The sequence below is a fragment of the Corvus cornix genome, chromosome 4A (assembly GCF_000738735.6).
Source record: "Corvus cornix cornix isolate S_Up_H32 chromosome 4A, ASM73873v5, whole genome shotgun sequence".
In the NCBI taxonomy this organism is placed as follows: domain Eukaryota; kingdom Metazoa; phylum Chordata; class Aves; order Passeriformes; family Corvidae; genus Corvus; species Corvus cornix.
Window position 1 is genome coordinate 16,770,037 of NC_047058.1, and position 19,614 is coordinate 16,789,650.

The 19,614-nt window shown below is 56.8% G+C and overlaps 1 protein-coding gene across 3 annotated transcripts in view; it reads right to left on the minus strand.

The window, feature by feature from the left end:
* FRMPD3 (FERM and PDZ domain containing 3) overlaps window positions 1–19,614 on the minus strand; it is a 57,492-nt gene that overhangs the window by 26,633 nt on the left and 11,245 nt on the right. The window contains exons 2-5 of one of the 3 annotated variants that reach the window (XM_039572019.1): window positions 2,141–2,303; window positions 1,796–1,898; window positions 1,392–1,437; window positions 149–253 (exon numbers count right to left, since the gene is read on the minus strand). In XM_039572019.1, coding sequence (XP_039427953.1) covers window positions 149–253; window positions 1,392–1,437; window positions 1,796–1,898; window positions 2,141–2,291 — 405 coding nt within the window. In that variant the 5' untranslated portion in view covers window positions 2,292–2,303. Of the gene's footprint in view, window positions 1–148; window positions 254–1,391; window positions 1,438–1,795; window positions 1,899–2,140; window positions 5,190–19,614 lie in introns of those variants that run through there. The other 2 variants (XM_039572020.1, XM_039572021.1) reach the window with 2 other exon arrangements.

Consider the following 19,614-nt stretch of genomic DNA (forward strand, 5'->3'; position numbering starts at 1 on the left):
GTGGGGCTCCCCAGGCCAGACAGCTGCTCTCACCTGCAGAGCCCAAAGCAGGGAAGAGGAGCCCTGTGGGCCCCAACCACCTCACACCCCATGGCCCTGGGGACACATCAGGGGAGTGAAGCATGGAGGAAGGCAGGGCAGGACTTACTGGGTCTGTCTCGCCGACTGTCACCTGCTCTGAAAATCGGACTTTGGCCGGGTTGGACCTTAGCTTCGCCTTCTTGGCTGCGCTGATGAAAGCAGATTTGGGAGACTGGAAAGAGAGCACTGGGTAAATCACCTGCCTGCCCTCAGAGCTGTGGTGTGGGGAAAGCCAGACACGGGGCCCAGAGGAAACCCCTCTGGAGCCAGCGTGATGATGGGGAGCGGGCAGCAAACCACGAAATGGGGAGGGTGGAAAGCAAATCCCCTTGGCTGTGGTTACACAGCGCTGAAGGCAGGGCCAGAATGATGAGCAGCAGCCCCTGAAGTCACACCAGCAGCATCAGTGTGACAGGGAGGCTGCACCCCAGTGAGGACCTGTGCCTGGCACCGCTGTGCAGGCTGAGCTGCAGCAGATGTCAGCCAGGTCTTGCTTGGAGGCACTGGCACCGGTTGGATGGGAGAGATGAACCCCTTGGATGTGGGTTTGCAGCCACAGGGAGATGGCAGGACCCCAGGCATCCCTGCAGGATGTTCTGGTGGCAGTGCCTGCACACACTCCAGCACGGAGACAGTCGTGCCACAGAGCTGCGTGTGTCTGAGGGTGCCAGCACCACCTGAGCCGCCTGTCCTGGCTAGCGGCCGTCCCAGGCCAGGAGGAAAAAAGCTTTTTTGGAGCGTGGCAGCGCTGGGTGGGGGCATCTCCTTCCCAGAGAGGAGAGGAGCACAGGGGAGCTCTCACACTTCTCTCCTTCCCCGACATCAAAGGACTCGGCAAAGCACAAACGGTGCCTCTGGAGTGAGAGTTCACTCTGCCCCAGGGCCACGGGCACCGAGCCCCAGTGCACCAGCATCACCTCCAGCCCTCCTGCAGCCCGGCCCTCCCAGCTCCCCCAGGGACTCCCGAGCCAGCAGCTGCCCCTCCCTGCCACGTCTAGCACGATGGGTTACTCCATCAGACACATGTGATGCCCTCAGCAAACCGCATGACTTTGGGGGTATTTTGCCTCCCTTCCTCCTGGTGACAAGGACAAGGAGATGGCTGCACGCCCACTGACCCTGAGGGGCCGGGGCAGCTCTCAGAGCCGACAGCTTGGAAGAGCCTTGGGGTGGTGGGACAGGGGTCACAAATCAGTTGAGCTGCCTGAGTGGTCTCCTGGGGTCTCCAGGGACCCTGCCTCGGTCTCCAAAAGGCCTTTTCACCCCTGTCCTGGCTCCCCTGGAGCTGGCCATAGCCCTGCCAGTCTCACCTGGTGGGTGTGCAGGACCGTGAGGATGATGAAGTCCTTGGCCTTCCTGTGACAGAAAGGAGAGATGAAGATGGATGGGACCTTATGGTGATGGACCTCAACACGTGCAACTGGCTACTGAGAGCACATCCCACCCTTCCCAGCCCAGTGGTGGCCGGGACCTTTGTGGGCTCCTTGGGGTGCTTGACAACACGGCTGTGGATACTTTCCCACTTCTTGGCCAGCTGGGAATGGCTGTGGCACTTGCTCCAAGGCGCTTCCCCTGCTCAGGCTGAGAATTCCCCACCCCAGCAGTGACCACTGGTGACATGGGTGTGCATTGACACCCCAAGGCTTTGGTACGGGCACAGCAGCCTGGCATGAGCCCCTCCCCAGAGGCGATGAGGGACAAGTGTTGTCCTCACCTGACAAGCTCGATGACTCTCTCTCTGGGGGCTTCACTCACATCCTCATCGTTGATGGCCAAGATCTGGTCTCCTGGCAGGAGTTTATCCTCAGAGGGGCCGCCTGCCAGGAGAGAGGGTCAGGGCCAACCCAGGCATCCCGGAGCTGTGGGGTGGAGGGGAAGCAGGAGGGTCCCAAGCACCCCCAAAGCATTTGCCCACGTACGTGGCTGTAGAGGACACCCTGCAGGCCCACCAGAGGGGACAGGAGAGGACAGGAGCCCAGGGAGGGGTCCCACCAGGGGGAAGTGCCACTGCATTTCCCGGCACGCTGCAGCTGTGTCCAGGACCACCCCCACACCCTACCTGCTGCCACTGACCGCACCACCACTGGCCTCTCGCTGCCAGCCACAAAGCCGAATCCGTAGAGGGGGTGGCGCTGGACCGTCACCTGTCGGAGCGTGTCCGAAGGCAGCTGCCCACATTCCATATCATCGCCACCGCGCTCCTCCGGCATCACATGGCTGCGCTGGAATCACAGGGACAGGCTGTAATGCACCCCACCACGCAGCCCTGACCGTCACACTGAGCCCTCGGGGTCCTGGAGGGCAGCCCCACTCTCCCTGCAGCGCTCCCAGCACTCCCAGTCCTCTCCTGGGACAGGAACGGCCCCGTCCTCCCGTTCAGAGCGGTGCTGCTCAGTGCCTATCCCTGCCACAGCACCAGCAGCTCAGGCAGGGGGACATCCACGGAGATGCCACACGAGGGTAAATCACCCCATCCTCTCCCAGCACCTCGCTGTCCCATCCCTGCCCCAGCACTGCACTTCATTAGATGGGAGATCTGTGTGGGATGAATTACTGATGGTGTGGCTCTGGCCATTCCCTGAGGGATGGCACTGCCGTGAGGGTCAGGGGAGACCCTCAGCAGCCCTGGCACAGCCAGAGAGCTCTCTCTGCTGTTCTGCAGGGCTTTAACAGCAAACTCAAGCGCTGGCTTATTCGTGCTGTGTAGCACAGCTGAACAACATCAGAGATGAGTGAAAACAAGTTTAGCCAGTCTAAAAACTGGGATTAAGGCAGGCTCAGCTGTGCTAGTACAACCAAATCTCCACCATCAGCCCAGGGACTCCTTGGAGTCGAGGCAACCAGAAAATGCGGAGATCCAGCCCAGGGCAAGATCGTGTCAAAGCTGCCCTTGGCATCCCAGAGCAATGCCAGCCATGGCTCCAGGCTGCTGGGCAGGGCTGTGAGCCTGCTTTGGGGGAGCAATCCCAGCACCACGGGATGGCCATGGAGCACAGCACAGATGGCAGCACACACAGCCCAGCCAGAAAAGCAAAGTGGTGAACGTGCTGTTGTTTCTGTGCTGCTCATTGCTTGTTCCTGTCCAGACTATTTAGTCTCTTTAAAAGAGATCCTTCCCGGCCTTTTGACAACACACTAATTGTTCCATCTCTTATCAGTTTAGGATTTGATGCATCATCCATCTAATGCTATCTGTCTGCATTTCTGACACCCCCACCTGCTCCCAGTGCCACTTTTGTCACCTGCTGCAGAGCCAAGAGGGACAACACGTGGGGCTGGAAGAGGACAGGAGCTCCTGGCAGCTCCACACCAGCACACACAGCTTGGGGCTTGAGGACATCACTGTGCTGAGCCTGATCCCCAGGTAACCACCCAAAATCCTCTAAAGGAGGATGCCATGTCTGCCATGGGAGCCAGGAGAGCTCTGAGCACCAGGTGAGTCTGCCCAGGGTCAGGGATACAGCGCTGGCCATGGGTGAGCTGCGTTCTGTGGTGATGGGATGTCACCACAGCCAGGTGACCCATTCCCAGAGCCCAGCTGGATGGGTGCTCGTGGCTTTCCCCTCCCTCACGCAGCAGCACATGGCTGGAGAAGAAAACAGTGAGGCCTGGGGAAGGGAACTGGTGAGGAGCAGAAGGGTCTGGGCACCTCTTTGAGCACAGGAATGCCGCACCCACCAGCGCTCCCAGCAGGAGCACAGCCAGCTCCATCACCAGGAGAATGCAGCTGCAGGGAAGCACAGGCGAGACCATCTCCCCAGCGACTGTCTCTGCGCCGCCTCATTAGCTGCTCTGCTACTCCCATGAGCATTTAAAAGAACAACAGTAAAAACTACAACAAAAGGAATCACACGACTCAACCAATTTTCTCAAACAAACGTTATCCAAGGCCACTGTGTGCAGCTGAAAAGGCGGCTGAATGCAGCACTGCGTCTCCACACGCCCGGCACGGCCAGGGAGAACGCGGAGACAGAGCTGGCCGCCACGAGACAGCAGTCACCGAGCTGCTGGCTTCCCAGGGGACACTCCTATTTCATCGCACCCCTGCTGCCCACAGCCATTCCAGCCCCCCCCATCCACGAGCCCCCGCAGCAGATGAACGCGAGGATGCCTCAGAGATGGGGCTGAGCTCAGTGCGATGGCTCTGGGGAAACAGAGGCAGGGGTTTGCTCACCAAGTCACAGCAAAGTGGATGGCGAGTCCCAGACCAGAGCTGCCCAGTCAGGGCTGGTGCGTGCCCAGATCTGTCCTTCTGTGTGCAGTCTGGGAGTCGGGGTCACCCTCACTCCTCCCCACGGAACCCGCGGCTGAGCCACAGCCGGTGACCGCCCAGGGACCAGGGACAGCAGCCCAATTACCATCAGAATTGGTTGGCCGGGAAATCTCGGCAGCTTTAACAGACAAAAGGAAAAGAAAGCACACCTCACTTCAGCCACAACCAGCCTGCCATCCAGCGTCAAAGGGAAGAGGGGAATAAAGAGATGGATACTGACAATAAAAACTCCTTTACCGGGCTCTTAAGCTGCTCCTCTCCTGATAAGACTTGGACGCTGCAGAAGCATTACCAGGAAATTAAATAAAAGAGGACGAGTGTCCTTGTAAGCAGGACTTATCCACTGCTGGAGCAGCAGTAATATGCTCAGCAGCAGGTACAACATGCCTTCTCCACGCTGAGGCTCTGAACATCCTTCCTGCGGCAGCTCTCCCATGCCAGGCTTGGGGAATAACGTGTGCTCACCCTGGACCAGAGCGAGAGGTCAGAGAAAACCAGCAGCAGTGCGGGGTAAGGTAACTCTCTCCCTAACTCTGGTAATTGGCTGCACCCCAGGAGCCATCACTTCCCTAGAGCCTGATTTTTTGCGTTTTTTCTTTTAATTTCTGGGCAGAGAGGTGCGCTGGGCTGCAAAGCTCTCACAGCAGGGAGCTGAGGCTATGAAACAACCCCTGGAGCTCAGCAGCTCCGTGCCATCAACAGCACCCAAACCCAGCCTCACCCTGGGGCCACAGTGCTCGGGGAACACCCACCACCCCCTTGGTGGGCACAGAGCAGCACTGACCCCATCCCACTGCAGGGAGCAGATGGCTGTTTATGTCCATGTCCCCACCCTGCCTGCTGCCCACCCTTAGCCCCAGAGCCTGCTCTGCATCCCCTCGGGGACCACCATGGCACAATGCCACCGAGGCACAAAGTCACTGGAAAACAGCTCAGCACAAAGTGAAAAGACTCATCAGGAGAAACCCCTCTGTGCCCAGCAGCAGCAGGAGCCCACCACAGACATACCCCTGTGGGAGCACCTGGCTCTTCACGGCATCTCAACTGACATGGCAAGAAGATATCCCACTGCTGAGGCTTGGACACTCATCTGCTGCCCTCAAAGCTGCCACTGATCTGGTCACACTCTGCCACCCAAGGTAAGAGAGACATCAGCTCTGTCCAGTCACTGCCCATCATGATACACTGCCAAGGGATGTGCCTTCAGCTTGCTGAGCACCTTCAGACCACCCTGCCACGGAGCAGCGCTGAACACGGAGCCTCATCCCCCCCAAACAAACAAAGGCAGAACAGGATCTGCTCCATAAGCTGATGCATACATTTTTAATTTCCTACTGCAATAAATCTCTGCTCCCTCTGAGGACTGATTTTCTGCCTTTGCTCTTAATGCTGACTGGCCATCTGCCACCAAAACAAACCAGTACCACCTGCCTGGGAGGAATGATGGTCTCCATCTACCCAGGACACTCACACCATTTCCAACTGCCTTTAAACACTATGGCACCAGGTGAAAACACTTTCTGCAGCTGAAGATGGGCTCACAGCTCAGCTCCAGGATGGGGAGTGGGTATGGGAAGGTCTTGCCCCTTCTGCAGAGGGGCAGTTTGCAGGGGTGGGTGCCAGCTCTCCTCCCACTTCGTCTGCTGCCGTGAACAACCCAAGAACAAACAGAGCCCGTGGATTCCTGCCTCTCCTACTGCAAAACCATGCCCGGCTCCTCCATCTGCCAGGCTGCAGTTGGTGAACGGCTTGTGAGGCATGTGGGATCCTGAGCACGTGTGGCAGCGGCAGGAAACGCCAGGGAACGGGCCAAGAAGTGTTTTTATGGGGAGCATATGGCAGCTCCAGCCTCACATCCCGGTCTCCATCTCAGATGGAGCCGTGGAGCTGCCAGGGCGCGTGGGGACCAACACCGGGGACAAAAGCAGAGCAGGCAAAGCTGGCTGGCACGGGACCCACCATGACGTGCATCTCTGCTCCATCAGCCCTGCATCTGCACCCAGCAGGCATCTGGTCACCTTGGAAGATGCTATTTGGCCCAGGTTTACGTGTCAGACATCTCCAGCACAGGCAAACAGATGCTGTACTTCCAGAGCGCTGAGGAGCTGCTCGGTCACACGGAGCCTGACAGCCTGGGAAGGCTGCCCCTGCCCTGGTAGTGTTTAACAGCTGACTGAAGCGAGGAAAGCTGGACTGAGGGGTGCCAGCCTGGCTGAGACCAACACTAAATGCAGCAGAATAACCCTGGCCTTCATGGGCGAAGTCCTTCATGGACCCAGCCTGGAGAATGCAGCCTGCACACGGCTCTGCCATATGGCCCACGACTTCACCCCCTGTGCTCCAGCTTGGTTTTGCTGTCAATATTGGGAAGCAGTTTAAAATCAGCAGAGCTCCTCAAAGGGGTTAGCTCTGCTGCTGGTGCTGGCTCTGTCCTGAGCTGGCAGGCGAGGCAGGAATGCTGCTGGTACAAAGGTGGGGTGCCAGATGGCACCCCTTTGAGGGCCCAAATACCCCTGGCTTTCAGTGCAGGGACAAGCAGACAGTGAGCAGTGTCCAGCAGAGCTGCTGGAGAAGCTCATGAGTGGCCAAAGGCAGCTGTAAATAACGAAGCAGCAGCCGCAGCCTGGCTCCGGGCAGCAGCTGCAGCCTTCTGCTGCTCAGCCTGCAGCTTTTTAAATGGTCCTGGCATCTCACCTAGAGATAAACACAGGCAGAGGGGCCAGGAGGGTTGGAGGCTAGCTGGAAATCCAGCACCTGTTATATCCTGGGGGTGGCAGAGACAGGCTTATTGCCCCCTTGGCCAGCTCAACAAGGTGCTGGGGGGCAAGAGGGGCCCAAAAATTCTCAAAGTAATGATGCCTATTGCAGAAAATACAGTGTAAGCATGGCTAGCAAAGACCCTGTGTGTCACCACAATCTCCAGCCATGCTCAGGTCACCAGGAAAAACAGCTTCTGCACAGGGAGAGACTATCCTGGAACAAGCCCTGTGAGACATGGCCAGATGCACCACGGAGAATCTGAAGCTCAGCCTGCATGCCACCTTCCACACAAAAACACTCACAGACATTGCCTTCCCCAGCTAAGACTTGGGATGTCCAGGCTAGAAAGCAGAAGAGGGACCATGATGGTCCCTGAAACCAGCCTGACACTGGGCAGGGGGCTGGCACTGCAGGAGAACTGGGAGGCACCTGTGGAACGAGGTTTGATGCATGGGAAAGGCAGTGCTTTGCACACAGGAGCCAGCTAATCCCAGGAGCTCCCTGCCACAGGATGCTGGGGAGGCTGGAAATTCAATTGGGTTTGAAAAGCAATTTGCAGCTACTAAAGCCAGAGGCCTCCACAGTTCCCGTGCTATAGCTTGCCAGATCTTGGGAGAATTTAAACCAAGAGTCATCTGATCAATGTGCAGCAGGAGAGAGGACCTGAGCCCACCTTGCTGGCACAGTTCATGTGTGTGGGCTGCCCGAGGTGCCCATGAGTGTGGCAGAGATGGGACCCCAGTTGCACGTGCCTGAGTGTGCCACTGGATGCCTTCAGGAGGTCCTCGGGTTCCAGGGCAATCACTCAGCACCTGCAGGAGTGAAGGATGCTGAGTGTGAGACGATGACAACCTCCAGGTTGTTCACTCACACAGCCTGGCCAGGCCTGCACAAACTGGGGACAGGCTGGGGTGCTGTAGAACCTGTCTGAATGCCCCCTGAAGACAGCAGGTTCCCTCACTGGTGCAGGTTTTCACCACGTTACAAACACCATTCTCCTCCAACTTGTTTTATGCTATTACAAACACCATCCTCCTCCACCAAATTGTTTGAAGCAGGGGCTCCCACTCAGGTAAAAATTTTCTCCTCCAATCTTCCCTACGATTTTTGGCTGTTTAAAGGATTTTTGATCTCCCCAGCTGGAGAAAAGGATCAAAGCAAAATCCTTTAGCAACAGGATCAGGCCCAGAAGGCTCGTGCTCCTGACTCACCCAGCAGCAAGGAAAGGATCACGGGGCTGCCGGCAAAACTGAGAGAGCCTGAGCTGGAGAAGAGGGACTTGAGACAGGCAGGGCTTCCCTTGCAGGGCTCTAATGAATCTGCTTGCAGTGAGAGAGGGGTGTGAAGAGGAAAGCCTGTCTCCTCTCGGGCATTGAGAGCATGCCCTGAGCACGGGCTGCAAAGCCACACCACGGGACAGTTCTTTTAGGTTATCTTTCTTTACATTTGGGGATGTCCAAGCAGCTGGGCACTAATCTAGGGCCTGGGAGATTTTCCAGCCCCTCCTCTGCCACCATCTGCTCTGGTGACCATGGGTAGGTTACCTTGGTCCTCTCTTCTATGGTGCTCCACTGGTGCCAGCAAGGCAGGAGCCCCCCCTTGCCCAGCTGGGCAAGACTCAGAGGGATTTTTGCCTTTGTGAGGACTACAGAAATACAATAAACAGACAGTCAACACTGGGATAAAATGAGATGAACACATAAGAGGATTAATCAGAGATAAGGAGCAACAGAATGAGATTTGCAGCATTTTTCTCCGTTATTTGTGCGATGCTCAGCTGCATGATGGGGGCTTGGAGTGATACCAGTTCCCCACCACAGCCTGGCCACTCTCAGCCTGCCTGTTACTGCTACAGTTTTAACTCAGGAAACCTCTGTGTTTTACTAACTTTGTTTTCTGGCGGCACTGGAGGCAAACACCCCTGGCCCCGTGGGGAGGAGGGGGATTACACCAGTCCCAGGTGCTCCTGCACCTCTCATGCTGTCAGCTTGAGCCCCCAGGTGCACACAGCGTGTCCCCAGAGCCTCGTGTTCCTCAGGGACAGGGTCTGGCTGCTGCATGGCACAGCAGCTCCTCTCCAGCAGCAGGAGAATGGCTCCCCCCACACCTGCGTGGGCACCAGGCACCCGAGGCCCACCTTGCTCCAGCAGGTTCGCAGGAGGAGAAATTTATCGCTGCATATAAAGTTCAGGGGGGAGTTAAATAAGGCAGGAGATTTACACATCCTTTACATTCCATTAGCAAGCAGGCACAGCCTGCATCCCCTCCCAGGCATCAGTGAGGAAGATTCAGGGAGGCTGTCAGCCCTCCTCTCCCACAGCTGGCAGAGAGGATTGAAAATCCAATCAAGCACTTTCCTCTGGGCCTTCAGGAATCCCAGGACTTTCACTGTGGATTTATAGGGAGCAATTTCCTCAGTGGATGGCTTGGACTCCTATCTCCACCCAGCACAGCACAGAGCAGGGCAGGGAAGGGACCTGAGGGAAGGAATGGCAGAGGAGGCAGGACAGCAGGAGAGATAACAGCATCCCCAGCCCAGACGGCTGCGTGACAGCCCCTGGGTGCAGAGGGAGAGTGAGCTGGACTCAAAGCTCACCCAGCAGCTCCAGCAACCCACAGCCCTGCCAGCCCATCCAGGGAGAGAGCAGGTGGCAAACAGTAGAGCACTTCTGGCAGTACAATATTGGTGAGAGAGTCCCCCAAGCTGTGACAGAACTGGCTCACCAGCTCGCCTGCATGGCAGCAGGGACGGTCCCATCAAGCCCCCAATACTGTCACCAGCCTTGACAAAAGCTGTGCAGGAACCTGCTTATGGGAGGTGACAAACACAGCCTCACAGAGTCCCCCTCCACCCCTGCATTTTCTAGGCTCCCTCTCCGTGCTCCGGGGCTTAGTAAAGCTCTTGAGCTGATGCAAGATAAAGGCAAAAAACATTAAAAAGAGAAAATGCACAGGAGCAGAGGAGCCTTTGCGTGTGACACCTCCAGCCTGGGGCTGCTGGCCTTTCTAGCAGAGAGGCTTAGTTGATACCTCTTTATAATCTCTTCATAATCAGCTGCCAGCTCAGCTGCCTGTGCCAGGGTGCCCCTGGGGGTGCAGGGCGAGGAGGGGACTCTGCAAACTACAGCGTGCAGTGCTCGTGAGCGCGGTGTATTTCCCAGGTATATAAATTTAGAGGCACACCTGCCCACGTGGGCTCTGTTTTCAACACGTGGGTGTACAAATGTTGCATCGAAGAAGCAGCAGCAGCCACCTTGGAAGACGGCACCTGTTTGTGTACAGCCCCATGACTCCTCACCCACAGGGTACCACAGGGTGCTCACCTGGGGAAATGCTGCAGGAATAGAACCACAGAATGGCCTGGGTTGGAAGGGACCTCAAAGCTCATCCATTTCCAATCCCCCTGCCATGGGCAGGGACACCTTCCACCAGACCAGGTTGCTCAGCGCTCCCTCCAGCCTTGCCTTGGACACTTCCATGGATGGGGCAGCCACAGCTTCTCTGGGCAGCCTGTTCCAGGGCCTCTCCAACCTCACAGGGCAGAATTATTTCCTAGTATCTAATCTAAACCTACTGTCTCTCAGTTTGAAAGAGACTTGGGGCCACAGAGCTGCTCCTGGCACAGCACAATCTGACTGGCGTGCTCCAGGGTCCCTGTGGGATGCACACACACACTGTCCCCAGGGGAAAGCCCAAGGGAAAACTCCATGCTGGTCCCCCCCTACCCCAACTCCCACGCAGCACCCAAGGTCACACTCACCCAGGCTGTGGCAGAAGAAGGGGCTGCCAGCACAGCCCTTTGGTCCCTGGGGTACCAGGTGGGACCAGAGCACCAACAAGAGCAAGGTGCTCGTTCCCCACGTGCAGTGTGGGTGCCCACAGCTTTGCTTTGCCCACATCCCTGCTCTGTGGGGCTGCAGCACTGCACTCACCACGGCACTTTCAAAGCACCTGTAATGGAGACAAACACCCTGACAGGTTTCTAAACAAGGCCCAATCACTTATAAACATTGGTGCCGTGAGTTTGCCTCCCCTGCCAGGAGAGGGGGAGCGGCAGTTCAGGCTGGTGCTGGCACCAGAGTGACCACTGGCCACGTCCTGTGTGCACTCCCAGGAGATGCTGCTGAAGGCACAGCAGTGCTGGCGAGCGCTGCACACGGAGCATCATCGCAGCAGACCTCAGCACTCCTGCTGCATAGGGATCTGATGATTTTCTGAGTTCCTGCTGTAGTAATGAGCTTAATCAGCCCATGCAAATCAGTTTCCATTTGAAACCAGCCTTATCTAATGGAACCCACTCAGTATTTGCCTCCTGGAGTTTTCACACAGGCTGATCTTCCCCCTTTCAGGTGTGAAAGGCAATTGGGGCAGGGAATGGTTTCACCTGCCCCAGCACCAGATGCAGCTTGGAGCTCAGTGGCAATATCTCAGCTTCATTTCTCACATTCTCATCGTTTCTGGAAACAAAGGGGGTTAGGCTCTGAAAACCCCTCTCCTGAGGCAATGGATTATGTCCTTAGATCACTGCAGCCATTCAGAGGAGCATTTGGATAATGGAATTTACACAATTTAGCCCCTGGTGTCCGTGGGTTCAGCAGGAGAGCCCCTCCACCACGGCCTATTTTGAATAAGCAAATCAACCACGCACAGGGAGATTCATTTTGTAAAGTGCAAGTGGAAAAAGCAATGCCAGTTCCCATCCATTCCTGGCTGACATTTTATTTAACAGGTTATTCATTTGCCCCAGCATCCTCAGCAGCAGCAGCAACAACCACTCCTGCAACCTCCCATAACTCACACTGCCAGTTCCTTTCCCGGGTGCCTCCTCCTCCTCCTGGAGGTAATTAGCAACTATGAAGGTGTTACACAGCAACCCACCCCATGCTGTTTGATGCCACAGCCCCAGTGCTGGCTCCAGGAGCCCCTGGACAGCACCATGTCCTCCAGCACCAAATGATACCCCAAAGAGACCCCAAAACTCATCCTTCAGGCTTGATCCTTCCAGGGATGCAGAAGCCCGAGCCCTCTTCAAACCTTTGGGACAGAGGCCCCCTGAACTCCTGAGAGAGCCTGGGCTGGAGCTGACCATCAGACTGGTCAGTGCTGCACAGACCTTCCCCAGCTCTGTGGACCCTGGACCAGGTGTTGGTGCTGGACCCCAAGGTGTGCACAATGCCACCAGCAAGTGAAAACCCTGGGGGCACACACAGGTCTGCCCCAAGCCCCTGCCCACACCCAGGACCCCTCTTGCCCATCCTACTTCTTTTCTGTTCCTCTCCAGAGCCCTGCTATGGGGCTCTGGCTGATCCACCAGGCTGGACTCGGTGTCTCAGCCCCAGCCAAGGCAGAGACAGAGAGCAGGTCTTGGAGACTGTGCTCACGATGCTCCCTGACAAGGCTCAGGCAGGGTAGATGCTAAGCCTAAACGAGCTTTGCCAAGGGGGAAAAGCCCTCTGGCAGAAGGAGGATGTCTGGAAGGGTGTCTGAGCCCTGCAGAGAAGGGGACAGGGCTGCAAGGAGCTGCCTCTGGAAAGGGAGTGTGGGCTTGGAGCAGCCAGCTGCTCTGGGAAACCACAACCAGCATGGCTCTGCTCACCAACTGCACTGCACTCCTCTTTTTTTGTTTTTTCTTGCTCTCTTTTTCTCCAATTTATCTTTTTGACACGTTCAATGATGCTTCTGCAGACTGAAAACAATAGAGACAGAGTTTCAGCCAAGGCAATTTCAGAGCTGAATCAAAGCTAAAGTAACCTAGACACAGAGCAGCTGAGCAGACATAGCTCAGTGAGGGGGGACAGAGCAGTGCAGGTGCCCTGTCCCTCTCTGCAGCTCCCACAGCCCGGCTGGCAGAGAGGACAGCAAGTCCCACTCAGGAGCTGTGTGTCTCGATCTCCCACTTGCCTGACACCCCTTTCTGGCCCTGGTGGCATCATTTCCCCCCTCCCAAAGATCCAAGTCCCCATCCCAGTGCAAAGCCAACCCTGGCAGCTGCAGCTGAGTGCGTACCTGCTTGCCCAGCACACTGGCTCCGTGCTTTGCACAGCAAGCACCAGTGTTTGCTGTCCTGACCTTACAGCCCTGCAGAGCTTCCAGGTAGATTTTAATTTTTTTTTCCCCCTACAAGTACTACTCTGCTGCTACGTGAAGGAGGTGGGAGGGAGGGACGGACAGACACACAATTGTGGAGAGAGGGAGGATGAGCCGATTCTGCCAAGTGAATATTGCAACTGGACTCGTAACGAGGAACAAGACACAATCCTCAGCGTGACTCAGCCTGGAAACACATGCTGCTTCCCAGTCCCACTGCCAGGACTGGCATGTCCCCACTGCTCATCCCACAAGGAAGCAGCCCATGGCTGCCACCCCAGCACTCGCCCCACATACATTTCACAGCCAGGGCAGGTAAAGCCAGGCAGCTCCTGGTACCTGGACAGGCTGATCATGCCAAAAGGCAGCCAGGCAAAACAGGGGCTGATGCTGTGCAGGGCAAGCTGTGCGTGGCTGACACGCTGCTTGGTCTCTTGCAGACCTCCTGAAAGCAGCTGTCAGAGCCTGTCTGGTTCCAGCTCCCTGCCTCTCCAGACACACCGGTAATTCTGCTCCACTGTGCGTGTGCCACCTTTGTTTCTCTCTGAGAGAGAAAGGGTTTCAGCGCTGTGAGCCTCAATATTCTTGAAGAGCATCAAAAGCAGCAGGCAAAGCAGAGAAATGGGACCACAAGCATCCCTCAGGGCTGGTCCATGAGGGCACCTTATGCCCCAGAATTCCTGCCATGGGGACAGTTGTCCATACAGGACACTGTGCACAACCTGGGTGAAGTTCAGGGGGCTGGGAAAGGCAGCATGGTGTCCTTCTGCTCCTGCACCTTACTTGTGAATTGCCACATCCAGCTTCAGGTTTAACCGTGGGGCTGGGCAGGAGCTGCCTCAAGCACCTTCTCTGGGCCCCACATGAGCATCCCCAAGGAGTCAGTGGCTATCCCAGTCCCAAAGAGCCTGTGCCATCCCCTTGGCTCCCCAGCCAAGGCACTGTGAGCACCACACACTGTGGCAGCCATAGCTTGCCTGGGGTGGTGTGAAACCCCTGGCTGGGGCTGGCAGGCAATGCTCTGCTCATGCCAGAATCTTCTAAGGGAAATGCTCGGCATCACCTCCTTGGATTAGGGGGATGTTAGACCTCCCCCTCCTCTCTGCCCTCGCTCCAGCTGGCTCCATCTCTCTGGAGAATACATCCCAGTGCCAAGTGACATGGACTTGATCATCTTCTGAGGACATGCAAATAAAACCAGAGCCCTTCTCCCTCCTCACACACGTTCCCAGCGCCGCCTGTTTACAGCGAACGCCGTGGCGCGGCAGCCAGAGTGACAGCTCTGAAGATGACATGTCAGCTCTGGCTGTCCCGGGAGGACGTGTCAAACTGTCACACGGCATTAGCTGCAACACATTCCTGCACAACACCCTGCAACCCACGCTGCCACAGGGCTGTGGCACCCCTGCTATGCCAGCACTCGGAGCCTGGGGTGTGGGAGCGCTGCCTCCACTCCATCACCTCCCTGGGCAGTCCCCTGGCCAAGGGGTGCCTGCCGGCCACTGCTTTTTGTCACCTGGCCCCTTGCATATCTTCTCCTGCAGCAGGACACTGCTGCCATGGGTTTGCAGACCATGACAGGCTGATGGGATCAGGCTGAAACAACCACCTGGCTGCCACTCAAGCACCAGGAGCCCGGGCAGGCACGGGGGGAAGGATGGAGATGGAGGTACCGTGTTACAGCCCCAGCCCACCTCACACCCACACCGTGACAGCCCTCCAGGAACCATCTGGTGGTGACATGGAGAGCTTGGCATGGGGCAAGACACTCCTCATGGGGCAAGACACTGGTGGGGCTGTCTGAGTCCCGTGGCACACAGCCCTGCTCCCCATCACCATCCCCTCCCTTGCCACATTGTACCAGCCCTGGCCTGTGCCCTTGAGCTGCTGGAGAGTGAAGCAAACAGATCTGCCTACAGCACCACTGCTTTGCCTTCACCAAGAGACCCAAGCAAATCAATTTGGGGGCAGGTTGAACCCTCTGCAGGGCACTGGTAGAGCCTCAGAGGAGAGGTGGCCCAGTTAGCACAGCAGCAGCAGCTCTCTAACCCACCCTGCGTGTTCACAGCACCACGTTCACATCCAGAGAGCATCGCAGAGCCAGGACCGACACCGCTCCCCATCTGCACCACCGCCCGTGGTCCCCACAGCTGTCACCTCGGCACTTCTGGAGAATGACAATTCGTAGTCGCTGGTGGCAACACATCAGATGACTTTGTCCTGTGTCACAAGAAGTGGCAGAGAGAGCTGAACTTGGCCTCAGAGCTCGCTGCCCCTTCCTTCACCAGCTCAGATCGATGCTTTGAGGCAGTGCCTGGCTCTGGGCAGCTGTGAGGCTGGGGTTAAGCTGCTTGGGCACCAGCTGGGTTGTACATAACACAAGAGGCAGCTGCAGTTCCTGTAAGACCAGGCCAGGAACGCCTCTATGTGACACTCTTAGTTTGGCCAACAGCACCAAAACCACCTCCCAGGGATGTGGACAAGGAGCCACCAGCCCTTGCTGCCTCCTCCTCAAGCTCCAGGCACAGCTTCTCCCATTTTCTACTTCACTGTTCAGGTTAAAATCCTTCTGTTAGCCTATAAAAAAGGTAATTAAAACGATAACAACATCAATCAAATGCTCTCAGCAGATGAGCCAGTTGGTCCTTCATTCCTCCTGGCTGCCAGCAGCTCATTGTCATGGGTGGACAGGAGCTGCAAGCTCCATCCTGGGGCCAGGATGGACATCCATCTGGGAAAGCTGGGGGCTCGTGGGGCAAGAGTGGGAAGGATTTCAGCTCCCACCTTGGGATGCTCTGGCACCCTCTCAGCACTCAGCTTGCTGGCAGGGAGCTGCATGGGTGCTGTGGAGGAAGGAGAGCTCATGGACTCCCCCTGCTCAACCACAAAACCAATTATCCTTGTGGCAATTAAAAGGGAGGAGAGACAAAGCCCTCTGACCAAGAGCATCTGCAAATCCTGACGCCAGTGCCAGGGGCTGAGGAAGGAGGAGCAGATCTCCCAGAGCCATGGCTCTGTGCCAGCCTGTGCACACACAGGGGATGGATTACCCAGCAGCATTTTGGTAATGACAGGTTGTACCACAAATCTGCAGGACAGAGATGAGATGCTCCCAAGTCTCTGGTCACCTTTTTACAGCCCCATCAGTCCTGCTGCTGCAGACAGAGTGGTCAGGATATATTGGAAGCTACAGGCAATACAAAGCTCAGGGTCTTGGGGCAGTTTCCAAATAATGCCTGGGTCCACTGAGGCACAGACACGGTGTAGGTGATGGAGATGTGCTTCCCACTCCCCTCAGAGCTGTCCTGGGGGCATCACTTACACCCTGTGCAGGACAGGGAGATAGAGACTTCTCTGCTCCTTCATGGACAGGCAGGAGCAGGTCTCTGCAGTCAAATCACACAGGGGCTGAGAGAGCCACAGGTGTCATACCTGGCCTCTGCTCTCCATGGCAAGCAGGTGATTCCTGGGAAAGCAGCCTGTGCTGGAGCCTGGGTGACAAAGTGCTGCCTCATCAGCAGAGGGGCCTGCAGGAGCTGTGCTCAGCACACCTGGTGCTCAAGCCATTTCCACGAGGCCCCTCTGCTGAACAGGCGCCAGGTGAATGAGCGAGTGATGAGACACTGCCAGCTCAAACGTCCCCACGTGCCGCTGGCGGGATGGCAGCACGATTCCTCCTGACCGCACGCCTCAGCCCTGCTTTATTGGTCCTGTAAAACCCACACACGCCAGCATCCCTGCTGACACCTCATTTGCAGGAGTACTGCCGGGGGCAGGTAAACACAGGCAAGTCATCACTATCAGCATCAGCAGAGAGTATCTAACTAGGATCTTCCCCTGCCTGAACAGGTAGCAAAGGGAAGGTGTTCCCTCAAAAAGATCTCCTCTGAAGAGCTGAAACAAAGCAAATCCCAGCGTCTTCCTTGTACAGAGCCAAGGGATGGGAGCTGAGACTGGAGCATCCAGCTTCTCTCCCACAGCCTTTCCTCCTTCCTGGAGGAACCCACAGCTCTGGAAAGGCCCCCACTCCCTGGGGAATGCTCTCTTCCCTCCTCCAGTTCAGGCCTCGTTCCCCTTTGGAACTAGAGGATTCTGACTGAGGAAAGCACCTTTTCAAAGAAAAAATAAAAATCAAAACCCAGCATTTTATTGCTGTTACACATCAGTGGGGCACGCACTGTGCTTTGCTGGCTGTGATTATACAGACCCTCGTGTGAACCCCCACAGCTAACGGGGTGGGGATGCAGCTCCCAAGGTCTCTTCCCTGTGTCCCCACCCCGGGCAGGACCAGGTGTCTGCTGCCTTCTCAGAAATGTCTCTCTCATCAGCAGGGTTACAGCAGGAACAGACCCAGGGCTCATTGGCTCAAGTTCTCTGTACAGCGGGTGAAAAGAGGAGTCTCACGAGAGCAGCTCAAAGGTGATGCGGCAGCAGCCAGAAGAATCACCAGCTGCTCCATGCACAGAATACAATTCCCATTAAAGGGGAAAAAAAGCGCAAAGCACAAAAACCAACCAAGCACTGAAGTGCTTCAAAGCATCCTCTACCTCACCAAAAGGAAGGACCCTTGGCACAGGCTCTCTGACACCGAGACCCCAAGCCTGGGAGAAGCTCCAGTGCAGCCTCCCTGCTTCCCACCACCCACCCTGCTCGTGAGATGGCCTGGGGGGGCTGCAATGAGAAAGATCCACGGGGTCTGGGGGGGTCTGTGGAGTCTCTGAGGCAAAGTGTTGGGTGCAAAGCAGTTTGAAGCCTTCCCTACCCCTGGAAGGAATTGAAGGGGGTCTGCAGGGTGTGGGGCAAAGACTGCTGACACGTCCCAGCACCCCAGGCTGGATTGTCTGGGAAGAGGGCATGGACTCCATCGTATCTGAGCCCACACACCCCACACTGGCAGCCCCAGACCACTTCTGTGGTGAGAAGGAGCCACAAGGAGTTGTTAATTGGGCATTCTGCTAATGGCAAAGGGAATTAAGGGCTTGCCAGAGAGGCCAGCTCTGGGACCTGGATTTAGCAGCATTGTTCCCTTGGGGATTGCAAAGACAATGTAAATTCCCAGTGGATTAAACTTGAAGAGGATACCCAACTAGCAGGGAGAGAGGAGAGGCCAGCACCATAGGAGGGATGGTAATTACACAATTACCTGCCAGCCTTTTAGGACAATGAAATTTTATATAGATAAATAGAGACTTAATACAGCTGGGGAAACAGTCAGTGCTGGGGCAGGAGCAGCCTCTGCTATCTGGCTGATGGCAGCACACAAGCAAGGCAAGAGAGGAGCTGGGTTTGCACAGCAGAGCCATCCTGGGAATGATGGGGGGACAGGGGGACCAGGGACAGATGCAGAGAAGGAAGCAGGGATGGCTCGGCAAGCACTGAGATCAGTGCTGCAAGGAGCCTCAGCCCCTGCTTAGCAGTCAGGTCAGGCAGCACCAACGCTGCCCAGGCGCAGGAACAGGACACGCTGTTTTTCCTCTTGCAGTCAGGGAGCACAGGGATGGGTTAACCTTTGCACCACGGCCCGGGCTGGTTCCTGCATCGCTGCCTGTCCCAGACCCACAGGCACCCCAGCACCTGTGGACGGCACACCGGAGCTTTTGCAAGAGCAAGGCAGAAGTGTTGAAGAGCAGAAGAGGCGGAATGGCAGCAAACCTGAGAGCCAGCCTGCAAGCCTGCAGAGAGCTGGCTGCCTGCCTCTCCTCCAGGGCTGGGGATGGCTGAGCCCTCAGAGCTGGGCATTTCCCTTGCTCGCTGCCACATCCCAGCCGGCTAGCAGCCGCCCTCCTCACGGCCTTTCCAGCCTTTGCCAGTGCTGGGAAACACCAGGCTTTGCTGCTTTTTGTTCCAGTGCAGGCTGCTTCCCGGCTCTCCTGGGCAGGGAGGGACCGCACACCCTGCCCAGCCCCGAGGTCAGGGTCCCGGGGTCCCCATTCCAGCCGCTGCCATGGGGAGACATCTCCTGGGTTCCTTGGAAACGCTGCCGAGTGGGAGCTGCCACTCAGGGAGTGACTCACGCTGCCGGGCGGGCGAGGGTGGCTTGCTGGCACGCCAGGCACTGGCTACCACTCGCCCCCCGAGAGCTGCAGTGACAGTGACACGGGGCACAGAGCCAGGGTCTCCCCACGGAGCGGCATCTCCTGCAGCTGGATGACAGCCCCACGCCTCCCACCCTGCTCTACCGGGCTGGTAGCTGCTAAAGCACTGCAAAGCATTCCCAAAGGCTGCTTTTCCATGCCATGCAATCAGGGAGAGAAGGAGCAGCCCTGGGAAGGCAGCTCCTGCAGAGATGGAGACCCTGTGTCCCACTGCACTGAGGCAGCTCCTCCCTCCCAGCTCAGAGACTTTGGGACTAAGGGGAAACTGAGGCACAGGGGGAGGAAGGGACTTGCAGCAGATCGCTGATGGTGCAGAAG